Source organism: Aulonocara stuartgranti, assembly GCF_965226115.1.
Source record: "Aulonocara stuartgranti genome assembly, chromosome: 16".
Taxonomy (NCBI): Eukaryota; Metazoa; Chordata; class Actinopteri; order Cichliformes; family Cichlidae; genus Aulonocara; species Aulonocara stuartgranti.
Genome location: NC_138952.1, coordinates 11,084,740 through 11,103,816, shown reverse-complemented (window position 1 = coordinate 11,103,816; position 19,077 = coordinate 11,084,740). Strand labels below are relative to the sequence as shown.

At 39.8% G+C, this 19,077-nt stretch overlaps 1 protein-coding gene across 3 annotated transcripts in view; it reads right to left on the bottom strand.

Moving 5' to 3' along the window:
• Positions 1 to 10,688: 10,688 nt before the first annotated feature.
• The window catches only part of LOC309691264 (alsin-like), a 33,476-nt gene continuing 25,087 nt past the window's right edge, over positions 10,689 to 19,077 (bottom strand). For all 3 annotated transcript variants that reach the window (XM_082508863.1, XM_082508862.1, XM_082508864.1), the window contains 9 exons: positions 18,834 to 18,948; positions 17,664 to 17,821; positions 16,941 to 17,039; positions 16,644 to 16,826; positions 16,493 to 16,538; positions 16,316 to 16,377; positions 15,282 to 15,431; positions 14,537 to 14,633; positions 10,689 to 14,206 (listed from right to left, as the gene is read on the bottom strand). In XM_082508863.1, the coding sequence (XP_082364989.1) occupies positions 14,168 to 14,206; positions 14,537 to 14,633; positions 15,282 to 15,431; positions 16,316 to 16,377; positions 16,493 to 16,538; positions 16,644 to 16,826; positions 16,941 to 17,039; positions 17,664 to 17,821; positions 18,834 to 18,948 (949 nt within the window). In that variant the 3' untranslated portion in view covers positions 10,689 to 14,167. The remainder of the gene's footprint in view (positions 14,207 to 14,536; positions 14,634 to 15,281; positions 15,432 to 16,315; positions 16,378 to 16,492; positions 16,539 to 16,643; positions 16,827 to 16,940; positions 17,040 to 17,663; positions 17,822 to 18,833; positions 18,949 to 19,077) is intronic.

The window sequence follows — 19,077 nt, the reverse complement described above, 5'->3', positions numbered from 1 at the left end:
TATGTGATTAAAATTATTACATGTAAGCTTTAAATTTGCAGTTCATCAAGCGTCACTGAGCAGTCCTTACCTTTAAATATAACTTCTCTTCTTCCTCTAGTGTCCTGTCTTTCGTGTCTTTCTCCATCTCTGAGTGAAGTTAGCTCTTTCTTTTCTCTCCCTGTGAAATACAGCAGCTGGATCTTTAGCTAGCAGCAACTGTGCAACAATATGCACACAGGCTAAACCAAAAGTAACGAGTTCGTTTTGAAAATGTACGAGGTAGAAAGTAATAAAAGAAAAAATTACTGATGACTACAAGGACATTGTTTACAGAGATGTGCAGCATATGAACATGTTATCCTTAAATGTACAGGTAGTTGTCATTTGAGCAGTTCAAGTGATGCATTCAGATGGAACAAGAAAGTCAGAAGTTGCACGAATATGCATACAGGCACAGTTTAATGTAGCAACAGATTAAGTTGGTACGATTAACAATTCCAAGGTACTGAACGAGGACTTAACATGGAAACTTAAAAGTTCACTTGAGATGGCTGATGGCTTTTATTGCACTGTTGTGTCTGCACTGTCTTGTGTCTGTATTGTTCTGTTCTGCCTGGTGTTGCACTGTCTTTGTTTTGTTTGCAATCTTTGCGCATTGCACTTATGTAGTCCTGTGTTGATCGTCTGTTATATGTAGCATCATGGTCTTGGTGGAGTGCTGTCTCGTTTCACTATGTACTGTACCACTGCACATGGTTGGAATGACAATAAAGCCACTTGACTTGACCAAATTCAAAAAGCTCTGTACAGTTTATTTCATTGATTAGGTTTAATATATCTTGCTCTGAATTTTTTTCTTTCTTTGATGGTTTGCACAAAAGTCATTGTAGTGATATTAAATGCTGTTTTAACATGCCTAAATAAAAAATAGAAAGTGGCACACAGAAGTACAACAATCATTTTAGTGACTCCCGTAACAGTTCACAATAAGCAGCTGTATGGCTGTCAGATACACAACAGGACATTACTGTGTTCTCATAAATAGATGCATGCACTTGGAAAAGTGGGTGTAAAATTCATGATACGTCAGTCTGCTGCCAACCTTTCCATATTGTCCTGTTTATTTTGTGCTCTGTGTAAATGAGCTTTCACCTGTGGGAAGGTTGGCAGCTCCTCCAGTCTGCACGCCAAGGTGTCCTTGAGCAAGGTACTAAATTGCCCCTGTCTGTAAAATGAATCAAAACAATTTAAAGTGCACAGTATGAATGACTTTACCGTGGAAAAGTGCATCAGGTACTCAAGAGTAAAGCACTTCATAAATACCAATTTTACCTTTCTGCTTTTATTTGAAGAAAAATACATGCTGTAGTTTACCTGTTTTCCACATTAAAGGTATAGTGAACTTAATTAAACCAGATGTGCAAAAGTTTAAGTTAACTTAGATACAATAAACTAGTGTTAAAGACAAAATAAAATTAACTGAGACCATGTTGTGGACTTAAAAAACTAACAATATGTGTGAGACAGACTAACTGGATTGTTAAATGGAATTATTGTGCTAAATCTCACTCCGACATTATCACGAAAACAAGAAACTAAACAAACTGAAATGCAAAGCACAAATAGCTATTTAAAAACACATGTTCGCTTTTCAAAATGCTGAGCGAGAGTCTAAAAAATGTGTCAACGCTCATGCTGAGTTTATCTTGTGTGAGATATTTAGCTGCTTCAGTTTCTCTTGGCAGACAAAGAGCTATTGTGGCTGCAGACTGTCATGTAGATGACAGTTCTCACAAACACAACTATCCAATATCGCGTGCACACTTGGATGTACACGAGTCCTTGGGGAGTGAAACACAACACCCCGAGTGATCGCTGACTCCAGTAGCAATGAATACATGGCATGGGAACACCTAATTAACACATGGACCAGCTGACAAATGTCCTTTGCAGTGTGGCTCCTTTCTTTAAGCTGCCAGCGCATGAAAGGAGTACTGCAACAGAAACATTTGGACATGCCAAGGTTAATATTGATGAGTGTGCTTTCAAAGAAAAATTTGAAGGTGAACGGCTTGCGTGGCAGTAAAGCAACAAGGAGGCCAACACCATCTAAGAAATTCACCAAAGAGAAACCAGAAAGTTGGTGGGAGGCTGTGTTTATGGATGTGAGATCAAAATAGAATTTTTTGCCTGAAATTGAGAAACACAGCATTTATAAGGGCTCATAAGGGCTACCATGAACTTCCAACAATCAACAATGGAACGATGAATAAAACATTGTTCCAGGAAATATAACTGGAAATTTATAGCTAACTAAAGCCTATAACTTGAGTGCATGGATGTGGATTTTTCATTACAATCTTCAGTCTCAGTCTTTGTGTTTTATCTTACACTGTGGTTGGTTATTACTGAGATTTAATGGGTTCGGAGCAGACACCTGACACAGTAACAGACATCACAGTCATAGAAATAAGCAACAAAGCCTGCTGAGACTGGTTGGGCTGACAGCTTTGACCACATTCAAAGACTAAAACTGAAGATTTTTCCCACATAATGTTTTTTTCAGTTAGATTTTTTTACAAACGCTAGTTTTTAAATGTTTTTTTTTTTTTTTGCACCTTGAGCACCGGCAACTCTGCCAAAGATTTACTTTTAAACAGTGAAGGTCAGATACTGATACTAAATACTGTGGAAGGACCTCAAGCAGTTCATTTGAGGATGCCCAGCAATACCAGAGCTGGGGTAATTTTGTGAGAAGCAGGGCTGTGAATTTGAAGTTTTTCCTTAGGGCTGTGTTTGCTGTTCAAACTGTGCCTGGAACCAAAGTCAACAAAGGTTTTCCACCCAGATGGAGAAAGTTGCAAGAGGAGTCCTCAAAGCAGAAATCCTTCTATCTATGTGACCAAAACAAGTTCTGTATTTATGTTTATCATTACAACGCTGAAATTTCGTTGACATGTGTCGGTTTAGTAAATCTGACTCTGGCAGAGCTGTGTTATCTTAGTTGGCTGTGACTGACCCTTACATCAAGAAAATATGGAACAACTGCAGCAACTGGCCAGTAATCAAAATCACTGATTTATTTCTTGCCTTAGTAATGTGAACCTAAAGAAAGTATTTCCAAATATTTGGACTCTGAAACATTTGGCCTCATTTGCAAACACAGTGCACAAATGAGTGATTTATGAATATTTTGAGGGTCTGGCTGTCTTAGAAACTTTATCTTATTTATTATTTTAAACTTGAGCTACACTGCCTCTATTATCAGCTTTCTTGATTTTTTTTAAAACTAGTATTTATTAATTTTTTCAAATGGTCATGTCTTCTGTGCATTTTCTGGCTTCCACCTCAGACCTTACTATTTAGGTTTTTCCTGCAAAAATGCATGTCTCCTGCTTTTTTGCAGGCTTCTTTTAAATCACTGCTCTTTCCACATCACCTTGAGCTAAACGTTTGCATATAACAGACATTCTGCAAACAATGAGCTGAACCCTATTATCTGGGATGAGTCGGATCCATTAACACATGCATGTTAGTGAGCTGCAGAACTGACTGGCGCACATGGGTTTTTTGTTTGTTGCAGGTTAATAACGTTTTCACACTTGGTGATAGAGGTCCAGTGTCTTCAAATAAAGGTGACAGTGCCTTCACAGCACCACGGGGATGGTGGATAAATTCAGCAGTTATTATTTCTCCTTTTAGCAGTTTAACAACTGGTTTGTGCTTTGCATTATTGTCAGTTATCTTCCATGCAAAAATTTTTAAGCTACAAGATATTTGGTTTTTCTTGGAACAAACTATACCTACAAGAGGTTAGTAAGTTTTTCAAGTTTTCACTTTTACTGTGCTCTTCTAAGCAAGGTTGTACAAATAAATTTGCCTTTTGGCCTTTTTTTTAAATCCACACCAAAGAGGTTATGTTATTGCTAGGGTGTGTGAATGTGTGTATGTGTTATTTTCTTTGTAAACGTGACGGCTCAAAGTTTTGAATAAATTCTGTTAAAAATTTGCAGGGGTGTAGAGCTGCCTGGTTAGAAACATCCATCTGGTCGGTCACTCGGGCTTGAGGAGGCTGGAGCCAATCCCAGCTGCCAGAGGGATATGCGTGAGTTTTGCCAGAGGTGGGAGCGACCCACCTTAGACTTTTAGGTTTGAAGTATTTACTGTTGCAACAGGGAGAAGAATTGGACATTCTGTGTCTAGCATCTTATCTAGTAATAGAAATATACATGAAAATGAAACAGGCAGAATTGGGAGCCAGCGTCTTGATGATCTCTGGATTCACATCTGGATCCAATTTCTGGAAGCACTATGTTCCACTGAGAGGAAGGGAAACATCTCAACTTTGGTTGTCACTGTCTCAAACACTTTAACCTGGATCTCTATTTCCTCCTGGGCTCTACACACGTGGATGTGGAGGGATTTTTCAGCCTTGGCAGGTGTGTGCATTCTCAGTCTGCACATAAGACTTGGTGTCCTAATTTGCTGTGTGTCTGGGAGTGTGTCTGTACCACAATCAAAAGCAGGTCTGCTGACATAACTTCATCCTGGCCAACAATACACAAAATCAGTGCAATATTTAAGAATGGAAAAAAGGACCAAGAAAATCTGACAAAAAGTTCAGACTCATACTGAAGAGTTTGAAAAACTGGTCAGTATGGTAAACCACATGGTACTTAACAGCACTATTTTACTCTAAAGCCTCATTCACAGTCCCACTTATTCTACTTCAAAATGATGAGCTTTTAATCAAAGAGAGTTGCTGCATTCAAGAAAGAATCTGCACACACTGTATATGGGCATATCTGACCTTGCTGTCAGCTTTAGTGCACAAAATATTCAGGATCAATGCTTTAAAAACACAGATTTACTCAGTACTTTTTTGATACGTGCAAGTTTAGCTTAAAGGAAAAGCTTTGCTTGTCCGCATGTGTGTTTATGGGTGAGTGAATAAATGCTGCTTCTAGCTGTCCTTATGCGCTGAAGGCCAGTCCAGGCCAGTGTGCCGGCTATGCCAGTATTTAGTCACGGCAGGTAACTGGGTCAAGAGCCCATAATCCCTCCTGTGTCCTCCTTCAATGCTCCTTCATTTATTCCCTTTTACTGGATCAGTAGGACAGGACGAGGGACAGAAACAGCACAGGGACAAATTATCCCTTCTCGTGTATCAGATGGCTTTCAGCATCTCTATTTTTTTTCTTTGAAGTCTTTGCTGGTATAATTTGAATTCAGAAACATTTTGCAGCATATTAACCGGAGGAGCAGCTGTGTGGATGTGCATGTCAGACTTTTCCTCTCCTGGCTGTAAAAAACTAAATGCAATCAACCTTTTTCAGTCTGTTAGAAGGTTGTTTATGTGATGAAGCTGCACCATCATCAGAGAGGAGACACAAATAAGCAACAGAGGCTTCAGGAAATCACTGAAAGGAATTTTTATCCTTTAATGTTGACGTTATTTGAACTTATTTGAACTTATTTGAACTTTTGATTTTCAACATTAAAAGGGGACTTAGGCATTTGCATGATTTCTCATAACAGTAATGAGGAGGTCTTAAGTCAGAGGTCACATAAACACCTAATGTGACTGTCTTGATGCCCTGAGGGTTAAGAGGGTTAACCTGACCAGGCTCTTTCCTAGCTCTTGGCTTGCTCTCTATCCTCACTTTCTTTCATCCTTTGCAGACACAAACACAGCTGAGATGCAGGCACACAATCAAAGTCTGTGTGTGTGTGTGTGTGTGTGTGTGTGTGTGTGTGTGTGTGTGTGTGTGTGTGTGTGTGTGTGTGTGTGTGTGTGTGTGTGGAAGCTCTGCCAATCCGAACCGTCTGACCTGCAGTTTTGTCGGGGCCTCAGCTCACCGCTCGCCCTGCAGATGGGCTGCACGTCAGCACTTACAGGAGGAACAATTATGAATGAGACCAGAACTGATCTGAATCAGCTGATCCAAAAAAAGTGTCTCATTTTACATCATCTGGGTCAAGATGAAAAGAATAACGGTCTCTGTCTCCCTCTCTCATGCAGACAAATGCTAGATTTCAAGCACACGATTACTGCATATCTATTAATGTAAACAAACTTCATGTAAAAGCTGTGGGTGATTGTTGATGCTTGATCCTGTTCATTATGACCTGCAGGCATTCGTAAATATTCTTTATTTGTGATGACATTCTGTCTCAGCGATCGTGTTTGCGTGCTGCTTTCAGTGCAAGTACTGAATTCATTCCAGGAAATCTGCTGACACGTGAGTCACACCAGCCCCGGGATCGTCTGCTGACTTAAATTTTGAGGGCAAAGTCGATCTGAAATTTAAGTTAATATGTTTAAGCAAACATAGCAGCCCATTTGGAATACACCACCCTGGAAAACAGTAAATAAATAATTGAATAAATGTGCCATTTCTTTTATGACGGGCACATTAAGACAAAAAATAGCACTTTTTTTTTCATTTATTGTTTATTTTGAGATTAAAGTTGAAATGTGGATCTCTGCCATGGCTCCTATAACCTCTCTGCATAATGCCTTGTGTAGATGGGTAAGTGAAATAACTTGACCAGCTGACTCATTGTGTCTGGCAATACAACATATCCCCTCTTTACTGCACAAGGGTGCAGCCATCAACATCCTGGCCAACTCTTATGAGTTTGTGTGGTTTTAACTTCTGACCAGATACAGCGTCTCTTCAATCGCATTGGAACGTAGACAGTTTAACAGCCGTGGAAGACTTGAAACTGAACATTTAATCTCCACATTTTGAATTTATTTTGAAGATAAACAATAACTACTCGAAAAAAACCTGATCCGGGTGTTACATGTGGATCAATCGTATTTTTGGCCCCCACATGCCTCCTGACAACGGGGGATGCTTTAGGTGAGACGGTAGATGGTGTCCTATGGATCTCCTCCCACACCTAGATCAATGACTTTAAGGTCTGTCGGGCTATTTGGCAGCATCGGATGCACTGATGTATACCGTTCCGGATGTTCTGCCAGTCAGCCGTCCAGTCGTGCTGATGGAGGCTGCAGGAGGCGTAAAGTTCTCTTCCTCATGTGTCACACGTACAGAGAATGGAGCTCACTGGTGGATCTGCTGGTTCCCTTGTTCTCTGGATAATGCCAGTCACGCTGCATGATGCTGGTCTGTGAGCACAGATCTCACTAAATGAAGTCAGGGCGTTATGCAACCCTAATAGTCTGCTAAAAGTTTGGACAGAAACATGCACAAAACTCTCCTGCTGGAGGTCACTTTATCCAGCTCTGGACGCACTCCTCCGGCTCCTCACACAAAGGAGCAGTCCTGCTGCAGGGGCTGATGCCCTTCTAGTGGTCCTGTCCTGCTCACGTTTTGCGGTAACCCATCTCCTGGTATCTCCTCCACAGTCTATGCTGGGAGAATTGGCAAACCTTCTTTCAACAGCACAGTGAAAAGAACACTAGCTGCAGTAAAAACAGAGAAATCAGGGATGAAAGATAAGGAGAGTGGCTCTGGCTTACACTACATTATTTTGCATCCGGTAAAACATACGCACAATCATTTCTGCATTTTAACTAAACACACAATGAGATTTCGGAGGTCTTTTTTTTATGACCAGGTGTTTTGTAATTCTGTAATTCAATTTGTAATCTCAGACTATCGGTTAAAAATTGGGTAACACTTTATAATACAGCCCACATCTGAGACGTTAATTCACTTGTACTTTAATGGAATTTCAGGAAAGGACTGTCTCCGTTCCTATAACATACCCGAAGTTATGCAATACTTTGAATTACTCACGCACTACCTAAAGTTACTTACACATTATTTAAATTTCCCGACAGTGTATTTATTTTTTGTTCTTGCGAAAACCCGATTATTACTCATTTATTCTATTCTTAGTCTACCTACCTGTAAGTATTTGCAACTCAATATAGTTACATTTTATTTTAAAATAAAATAATTGAAGTTCTATATTTAACACTGGAAATTATTTTATTTTAGGAAATAAAATTGTTTGCTAAGGGTTAATGGATGAATATGGATGGATGGTAGGAATTACAATTCCTGTAATCTTGACTTTAAAGACATGTATGCATCCTCTTGGCTTATGCAGATGAAACCTCTAAACATCCAGGCATCTTGTGTACATATATGTACGTGTGTGTGTGAGAGATCTGCAGAACAGCTCTTAAAGGTCAGGTATATACCTTTATATACCTGACCTTTAAGAGCTTATTTTCAAGGTCCATTTAGCTCTTTCCAAAACAAAAGCCAGCAGTGTCCGATATTTTTAAAACACTCTGCGGTTCCTGTTTTTCTGACCCCTGGTTACAGGTCAGCGAGGCTGGGAGGAAGGAATATTTTTTATGTCGCTGTTCATCAGCTGTTATCTGACCGCTTTACTGAAAAGTAATGCAGTGAAGTTTCATCAATGGACCAGCCAGCACGTTTCAGCTGGACGATCAAACATTAAAAACAGTCAAAACTAAACAGTTAAAGGAGGCTGGCTGACAGTTTAATAAGACAACTGGCTGCATGAAGATAAAATCACATGTTTTTAATCATGAGCACGTACTTTACAAGAGAGAGCAGCCCAGGGTGACTCACAGTCAGCTGCCTGAATAAAATGTTTTAGCTGGTATAATTAGTTTTTCTTTTCAGACAACAATGAGGATTTTACAGAGTTGGTGTCTAACTCTGTGTTTCCTTTTTAAAAAAATGTTTTTTGTTTCTTTTTAAAGAAACCAAACTAATGACAAACTCCTGATGTAAAACTTGAAGCCACTGACTGGATTACCTTCAGCAGAGCAGACGAGAATGAGGCACAAATACTTTCTTTTTTTGTTAGAAATCCAGGTGATGTCAGGAAGAAACAATCATCCATCATTAATGAAACGGACACCTGAGCCTGCTCCAACACACAGGTGTTAACCTAAGATCACACTCCACAGGTAGCTGCGACATCAGGTTGAATCGAATGTCAGAGAGTCAACATCTGATCCCTCACGGCCGCTCCTGGGCCTGAATATGAAATGGTCACAACGTGTTAGTGTTTAGGCATGGTTAAAGCTTGTGTACACGCCACAGGCGGCCTAAAAGATGGACACTGCCAATGTGATGTGACCTACTGGTAAGTGAAAACCTCAAGTTTATTAATTTTGTGATTGCAATTATTTGTGGAGAGTGAAGAGCGGACTTGTCAAACTGGGAAAACCTCCTTTATTCTCCTGTAAAATAGTGCTTGAGACAATAAATTCAACAGGAAAGTGTTTGCTGAGGTCCATGAGAAAAAGAGCTGAAAAGAGCTTTTCCCATTGACTCCTATTTGACCAGAACTCACTTTCTAACAACAAGGGTGCCCCCTGGTGGCCATTAAAAAGACCATCTTTTATACCGTTTATAGTTCTGGATCCTTTACATTTAGTGGATTATGTTGATCTGCTCTTTATGATCCTAAAGAGGCTGAATGAATCTATTGTGTTTTTTTTTTTACTGGTTGTGGAAACCACATCACTGTTTCCTATTGGTTTTTTTTTAATGCAAATACCTGCTTTGTATGGTTTCCTCTTATATCTCTGCATGTGTAAAACAGTTATAATCAGTGTAGACTTCACTCTCACAACATTTTATAAATGTTTGTCCCCAGAATTGAACTACAACTAGGCTAAAAAAAGAAAGGAAAAAAACGAAATATGAGCTACGCTTGTCCTGAAATCTGTCTTTTTCCAGTGCTTACATGTACTGGATATACTGTTTATAATGGGGCCCTTAGATGTATTACAATCCTGAATAGTCCTGGTCAGCTTTCTGCTCTGTACCACTGGTAAACCTTTTTACAGGGCTATTCTCTCAGTCTGCTCCTATGTTAAGAAAAGTGTGAGAGGTTACGGACTTCACTCAGATATTCTTCATATATTCCTTATAATTGTTAAAATGCCTGCTGGCCTCTCAGTCGACCCAGGAAAAAAAGGACTGCTTCGCATCTCTGTAGTTTCTTCATGTGTGTTAAAACTAACAGATATTTTGTATTTCATGACTCATAAAACACTTTACTAGTCAATATTTCTCATATTATCAATAAATCAAATGACTGTAATGTGTGAGTTCCTCCCTTGGAGCCTGCTGAATTATAGACTAAACTCGTGGTGTATATTAATTTTAAACGCCTTTTATTGTCTTCAATGTGTGTGTGTGTGTGTGTGTGTGTGTGTGTGTGTGTGTGTGTGCGCGCGTGCGTATGAAGTCTTCTCACTTCCATCAGAGACTGGTACTTATAAACAAACTCTCCGAAAAACCCTCCATCATCCTGCTCAGCTCTACACATCGCTTCCCCCTTATGTCAGCCTCACAAACCTCAAAATCCAGAGTCTAAATCTTTCACCTACATGTGCAAAAGAACTAAATAACCCTCAGACCACACCTATTCCTTCAAATATTTGGAGCTGTTTCCAGGTGTCTGTAGCTCAGAAGTTAGAGCAGGTCATCTACTAACCTGGTTTGCTCCTGGGTTGCATGCCAAATATCTGTGGGCAAGATACTAACCCCAAGTTGCGCTCCGATGGAGTTTGAATGTTAGATAGAAAGCACTTGTATGAATAAGTGTGGGTATAAAGAGCTCTGGGAGAGTAGAAAGGTCCTGTATAAGAATCAGTCCGTTTGCAAACACTCTGTGCTTCGAAGGAGTGCTGATCATTTTTCAAACAGTCGTGATTTTAACAAAACGAGGAGACCTTTCCAGAGTTAAAATAAATTTATTGCCTTTTTTAAAAATAAACATCTGAAATCAGTCTTTACTCGACAGTCATCAATCATTTCCCCCCAAATCAACTCTTTCTACAAGGTTACAAAAATATACACCCAGTTAGAAAAAAATAATCACCTCAAAGATGCTTCCTAGTCTGAAACATGTTTTACATGTTAGCTCATCAGTTTTAATTACTTTATTTTCCTCTAATGGTTTCTTCCATCTAGGCAGACACTGGCTTCTCTTTATGAAATGCATGAAGCCGGAGAGCTGCTGTACAGTGCATTACGATTCTCAGAGAAACTTTTCATTTATCTCAAATCAACAAAAGTCAGTCTGAGAGCTGAAGACAGTGTTGATATTTGGCTGAGGCTCTCTCTCCTTGAACCTGATAGGTCCAAAGATTTAACCCTGTAACACAGACTGTATCATATTTGATACATACATGAGATACATGAGATCTGTACATAATCAGTGTGACTGACAATCACACAAATCATTTATAAACTGCTATTTAATTTTTTTAAAGCAATAGATTCAATAAACACACCAGTTTCAAAAAGGGTCAATTATTTCACGGCTCAGGCTTTACACCATGAACTCTCAGCAACTCTCACTCCATTGCTTGTAGTATTTTTAAAAAACTAAATCAGAACACAGGTTTAAGTGACTCTGCCAAAAATAAAAACATGGTGGAGGTGGCAGTGAATACAGTGCAGCTTTCAGTAACACTGAAATTACAAGTTGTCGTCAGTCTCGATGATACAAAAGCATCACAGTCCTCAGCTCACTCAAATTTAGATGGATCCTGTGCAGGTTTGTGGTAAGTCTTCATAATTTATAATCAATATCATTAATTTAAACTGTATTCCAATCATAAATAAATAAGAAAATCATTTTAAAGTGACAAAACTCCCTCATGTCTTATTTTTTTCCTTGAACACACAAGGACACAACATTAAAAAAAATATTATTCTGAGTCAGCTTCAAGGGATCAAAACAACCTAAAAGTTTCATTAACTAGCTGGACAAATGTGTTTTTAAAAAAATCTGGATCTGCATTAAAACACACACAGTAACAATTATGACGTGAATGTGCGCACCATTTTCTCTGAACTGAGATGTTCATGAACTTTGCTGTCAAACTTTTTGGAAATGTTGCAAAGTTGCTTTTCTTAATAACATAAAACAAAATAAAACACACAAACAGAAACCCAAAAACAAAAGAAAAACCCAGAAATGTTCCTTTCATGCAGCTTGATACAAAAACATGACAGATGACAGATGCAGATTCCTTTTGCAGACTTTCGCCGGCTGAACGTGGAAGTAAACTAAAGCCCAGAAAACTCGGCGTTCCTGGATCTGAAGATGATATTCTTAAACAAGAACACAGAATAAGAGAAGAAGCACTCAGATTAAAAGAATGAAAGTTTCCTTTATGCTGAGCTTGTTCATCCTGTTCAGCGAAGGACCAAAATCAGTAATCCTGCTGGTCACTTTATCCTGGTTAAAAATATCAGAGCTGTAGGAGATCAGAGTTATGTTTGTGTGTCAGAGTTACAGTTTTAGTTTGTTAATGTGCATCGGCATCGGCGGGATGCCCAGTTTGATCGAGCTCTGTCTCATTCGGCTGCTCAGTGAAAAGTGAGCGCGTCACTCACACTCAAAATAAAATTGAGCTAAAACGGAGAAAAATCGTTCAGCCTCACAAAGCAGCAGCAGCACCTAATTCTGGTTTAGAGCCACACTTTAACTTTAACTGCAGCTGACACATGCTGCACGTTCAGTAAGTACCTGCACTGTAGCCCACATTAGCCTTCAACAGTGTATTCATCCAAAATCTGCTACCAAGAACACACTCGTCATCTCTCTCCCTGGTTTTCCACTGCATTCAAATTCAGCTAAATAAAAACAACGATCGTAGCATTAACAGCCTTAAAGATCCCTTTTGAAAACTCTTTCACCCTTAGAAAAATATTTACATCGTTATTGCAGTTATTAGCACCGACTTTTCCCTTTAAAACACAGTTATGTTTATCATCTATGATGTAGTTAGCGCTTTTTGCATCCAGTTGATGCAAAGAGCAGATGAAATCGGTATAATATACACTGTATATTCAGCAGTAGGGCTGCCACGATTTGTCGACTAGTCACGATTACGTCGACTATCAAAATCGTCGACGACTGATTTAATAGTCGACGCGTCGTTTGAAGCTTTGTAAGATCACAAAAGACGCAGGAATAAGTGGCAGGATTTAAGAGTGTAATAACGGACTGAAACAGAAGATGGCAGCATTGCATGTACAAGGATGTCAGCTACCGTTAAACCCCGAAGAAGAAGAAGAAGCAGCTGTGTCCCAGAATTCATAGCGCGGCCCAGCGCAGTTTCCAACAATGGCGGCAGCTAGTTAGTTTTAATGTTACTCTTATTATTCTTTCTGGGTCACAAAATAAACGTTTAACATATTTTCAGGCGAGAATGTAGCTGTGTAAACCTCAAATATCTGCTCAGTTTATCAGGACACCACATATTTTCAAAAACGCTCCAACGTTTTTGGAGACATCTGTTACCCACTAGCTCGTTAGCGAGCCGGGGGCTAGGCTCACTAGCGCCGTGAGAACACCGGACTCCCCGCAAATCGTTTTCAAACCCACCGCCATCTTTCGCTACTCAGGTTAAATATATATGAGTCACTTAGATAACTTAAAATGTTATTGTTTGGCTTTTTTTTAGTATTTTATTTGTTCCTGAGTAAATCAGTTTGTCTGAGATTAAAGTTATAGTTTTTACACAGCTGAATAAACGTCAAGCAGACAGCTGATTATCAGAAGTGTGAGATGCTCCAGAATATACTCCAGTGTCCTGTTATATTTTAGATAGCAAGGAGTTTATTAAACTTCACCGAAACAATCTGCAAATTTCATTAAAATTTAATAAACTATCTTGTCTTTATTTTTAGTTAGCACAGACCTTAAATACTTAAAGCTGTAAGCTAATGATAGTTATATAAGAGCAGATGCTGCTGGTGCAATAAGCTGTAGTTTTACTCCAATGGATGATGATCTGATTAGTCGACTAATCGCAAAAATAATCGGTGACTAGTCGACTATCAAAATAATCGTTTGTGGCAGCCCTATTCAGCAGTCAGGGAAACACTGTAAAATAAAATTTTCATTAAATAGTTCTGAAACTCAAATGGAAGTTAAACTGACACGTATGTCAAAGTGCATTTGAAAATGAAGGTGCAGTGTCGCAGCCTGTCCAGAAGAGGGCGCTACGCTCCCACTGTTTATAGGCCTGATGAGGTTGTTGGATAGAAAAAAGTGGAGTTAATGAGAGGGGTCAGACCTCCTCCTGCTCAGAGGTTTAGCTCCCACATTCCCTTTGCTGTGCACGTCTGCAGCCTCGATGCAGCTTCGGTTTGGTTATGGCACTTCCTGTCAGCGCGTGGCATCCTCCTGTCTCCTACGTGTTCGTCTCCCGCTGGATCTGGATGTAACAGGCCTGTGGCAGAGACATGGTTTAAAATCCTGCACGCATGATGGACGAAGAATAACTGTGATTGGAGTCACAGCTGAAACAAAAACAGCAATTTGGAGATTTCCTGAAGTTTTACAAAGATTTTTTGTTTCCTTTGAGGAACTATGGAGTCAGGAAAGTGCTTATAGACCTTTCTTATTGTAAACTGACACAAAACTAGGAATTTGTTGAAAAGGTTTTTTTAATTACGCTGCTTCAGATCCAGAAGAAAACACAAAGGGTCCATAAAATTATGTTGAAACAGGTACTTTTACACCTTTTATGTAAATGTGTCTGGGAGTCGGCTGCTCTCACCTTTAGTGTTGTGAACATCAGTCCCAGCTCTCCGTGCTGAATGTTGGGATCCATCATATCTTCTATGAGGCTGATTTCAGCTCCCAGGTTTCGGATCCTGAGCAGCAGAATAATGTGTAATGGATTAATTGGATGTTTATAAAACTACTTTCAAAGAGGTGGGATAGTAAAAATAACAAGACTGCGAACTTGAAAACCATCAGGACTGGTTTGGTCCTCTTTGACTTGCTTAGTTTGGTTTTCACTTCTTGTACAGCTACTTAGACAACCTCCAACAAAACACAGTACTTTATAAAATACTCAAGAAAATAGCTCAGGATGGAAAATGCCCTTCATTCTCTTACAGATATAAATTCTGCCAGCTATCACTTATAAAATGTTCCGTTTTTTTAATCATTATAAATATCACGTGTTTAAAAAACTTTGAGGCTATAGTTCCTACACCTGAATCTCTAAAGAGGGGACACAAATTTAACACTGTGAGGTCTAACTCACCGGCTAGGCTGACATCAACCCTGAATCCTACTCCTTTGTATTTGGAGACAAGCTAAAAGTACTTTTTTGGGAAAAATCTAAGTATTTTTGAAAAATATCAGGTAGACTGATGACTGTTTTTGTTCCCTGATTGTCAAGACTTCAATAAAAGCATAAGGTTAGGGTAACCAACACAGACCTCAAATACCACCAATAAGGCAATACAGACACCTCTTACTACATGCAAATGCATGAATGTGTGATAGGATACCTGGCTCTGAGCACCACATAAAGGAAGAGTGGGAACAGATCATCCATGCACCAGAGGAAGTCACCATGCAGCAGAGGTTTCACCTCCAGGGTCAGCTCCTCAAACGACTTCTGGATCACCATCAGCTTGTCTGACGGAGTGAATCTGGTGCTGTGTAAATATGAAGGGTTGAATTTTAATACTCAACTCGTGAATTTACATTATAAACTCATGACATTGTGACATTTTTATTAGTGCGTGGGTGTGTATCCCTTTACCAAAGTCTCAATAGTTTGTGATCAAGCATCACAACATCTATTAAAAAACCAGCTGAGTGAAGGAGTCCCAGTGTGTGCTTGAATAATCAGCTGCTAACTGAGTGAAATGACCTGAAAGTATCTGTGTGGCAGTCTTCACAAGAACTGGGCAAATTCTCTAAATGCTTAGGAAAGGTGTTTAATGCTTCCTTTAGGAGAGGATATAGCTGAGCATCCTTGATGAAGGAAAAGGAGACAATAGCGACATCCCATTCAAGTGATCACCCATCCGACTATCCTTCTTTTTAACCGCTTACTCAGTTCACACAGAGAGCTGCTGGCGGCTCTGAGGTCAGCAGGAGAGTGCAAAATACTGAGCACCCTCGAGGAGACCCTCCATCGCAGTCAGGAAGCTCCGCCCACCAAAGAGCTGAACATCTGTGCGCTCAGGTTCAGGATGTGAAGGTGGACGTCAGGATCGACAACATCATCCGTCACTCTGAACTGAGCACAGCTCATCATTCAGTGTAGTGACGCTCTTCTTCATGGCCGACAGGTGAACCATGAACTTTATCCCGCTTTAATAAAATCTGCTTCTAAGGAGTTTTTTACTTGTGTGAAGAAACATTTACATTTTGAAAAGCTTGTGTGTTTGTAACCAGGACATCTGTAAATTCAGTTGCAAATGAATCACTCTTATAGATACACAAAACTCTAAACCATGAATAAGAGCTCCATTTTTCATTTTTAGTGTCTAGTCATCACTAATGACATTGTGCGTGATCACAGGGCAGCTACCTGATCTGCTGGAGTGTTTCTACAGCAGAAACAAAACAGGCGTCTTTGCTGCTGGACACAATCTGTAATGCATGCAAAGAGATCCAGTTACAGACAATGAAACGAGAGCTGCAGCTGTAAATAAAAGCTGCACATTTAGACTGAAAATTACAGAAAGAAAAAAAAAAACTGCCTCACCTGCTTTTTCTCCCCAAGAATTGACATCCACAGCGGCCAGAACTTCCTAAAGTGGAAAAATTCAAATGACACAAAACAAACAAACAAAATGTTTTTTTCTAAAGAAGAAAACCTTTTATATTTTTACTTATTTTGTGTGTTTTGTACTCACTCCTGCACTTCCAGGAAGCTGAGCAGTGATTGGTCAGGCTGTTTGTTGAGTCGGAGGATGCGCTCCCAGTACTCAGTTTCCTCCTGCTCCTCCTGCAGGGAGTACAGAGTAAAGAGAGGAGGATAGAGTCGAGGGAGCAGCAGAGGGAGGAGGAGAGAGGAGGAGCTCACCACCATAACACAGCTGGAGAATAACGTGGTGGAGGAAGAAGAGGAGAAAAACACAGATGAAGAGTCAGGAAAACTTCATGTGTCCTGTGTGTGTGTGTGTGTGTGTGTGTGTGTGTGTGTCACTCACCCATGCCCTGTTGTGTAAGAGTTGCGTCTGCTCTTAGATGGAGAGGTGGGGGCATCTGGGAGGACGCTGCCATCGTCCGGTAATCCTGGGAATAAAAACCTGCAGACAGAATATTACACCCATATTTAGTCAGGTGACAGACATTATACCACATATACATATATAGTAAAATTTATTGTATACAAGAGTTTTATTTAAGTTGGTTTCACCTTCAGTTTTTAAATCTAATAAGGGCTCAGTCCCTGTAAACCAAATCTTAAACCACAGTCCTGACTCCCTCACAATCAGCTGATTGATTTATTTTTGGTACAATAACTTTAATATGAAGACATGTCATGTTTACTCTCAGAGTTAAAAGCCCTCAGAGTCACAGGGGAGAGGTTGTCTTATTTTTTTCCAAAATTGTGGAACTCTTACAACTTAAGTGCACGAAAAACCCACATGAAATTTTCAGATCCTCGACATAAAGTCGGTTAAATCTGACCTGGAAAATCTCTGCACAGGTCCATGGTGAAATCATATGCACAAGTGCAGGTGGTCAGAACAGGATTTCAAGGTAGTGACTGAAATGTAGCAATGGCACAGAAAGCTGCACTAAGATGACCTTAAACAGGGAAACAGCAAAATGTCCTAATTTTCAGAGCACAGTCCTGGAAGTTTCTCCAGTCTCAGACCCGTGTATAGAAACTCTTTCCTGAGGGCCCAGCAAACAGATGAATCTACCTGATGACGCCGTAGAAATGCGTGAGGTAGGCCAGGACCTCTTGGACCGCCTGCCTGAGCAGCCTGCGGTTTGATCCCACACCGACGTACGTCATTCTGTACGCTGTCACCAACGTCTCCACCAGCCAGCCTAGAGGGTGGTGGGGGGTCTCACATGCCTGATGCACACACATACACAAACATCTATTAACAAAAACAAAACTACAAATAACCAAAACCAGAAGACTTTTTTGACGCAGGAAAACAGCTCATGATAATCAAACCGCACCTAACTTAAACTTGGTAATATCCCCTCAAGATCTTCTTTGAGCCTGGACGGCTTCCAATGCGTTCAAACATCACGTGATGGATCATCGCGGCTGATCGGGGCTGGGTCTCCAGTTGCCACAGCTATTACAGTTTCTATTTTGGTTTATTTTATTTTGTTTTGAATTCAGATTAGTTTCAGCTGTTCAAAGAGTGAATTTCCACATTTCTGCTGTTTAGTTATTAGCTTTAGTCTTAAATTCCTAAAATATGTGTCAGTAGTGAGATTTAGAAGTTCATAATGAGTACTAAATACAAATGCAACGCTTTTTAAAGGCAGCTGATACGTAATCTTGGCAATTAAGTATCGAAGTGTGACCAACGTGACAGATAAAATATAAGGAAACCACCTATATTTTTATTATTTGCGTTTTAGCGTTTCAGGTAGCTTTCCTTTTTTTCTTCTTCAAAAATGTGACTTCTAATTTATTTATTCTATGTAATCTGAAAAGCTCCTAAAATGTACATTTTAATTTATGTTTTCTATTGTTTATTTATGGGATTTCTGCACTTACTCTGGCTTCTCCCCACAGTCCAAACAGATGCCTGTTCGGTTAACTGGAGATTTTAAAATGGACTTGAACTGTTGTTGGCCATTCTATCACAGGCTAATCTGTCTAGCATGCAACTGTGTGCAGACACACAACCTCCTCTCAAGGCCCGCCTCCCTGCTAATTCATCCACTTTGCACCTTTACCTCTGCCATGCACGCTGGATCTCCACTGATCAAGTTGGGTGGACATCCAAGTTTTTGATCACACCCCGTACACACAGTCCTATCATTAACTCTGTCTTTCCAAAACCATTTGCGTCTGCGCCTTAATGAAGGATAAATCTGTTTATTTAAATGTATGATCACTATACCTTGGTGAGGTATCTTCGTATGTTGTTGTAGTTTGCTGCAGTGACAGGTTCTTCATACTGAGGAATAAACTCCAGACACTCCAGGACTTTGGTCTGAGACCTGCTGAGGTCTGGGCTACAAACATACAGCACACAGACACATCCACTTATTTAAGTTGACAACTGTATACGTAAGACACGATGAATTATTATCACACTGTGCGGCCCATTAAGTAGTTTGGAAAGTTACATATTTCTTCTGCAG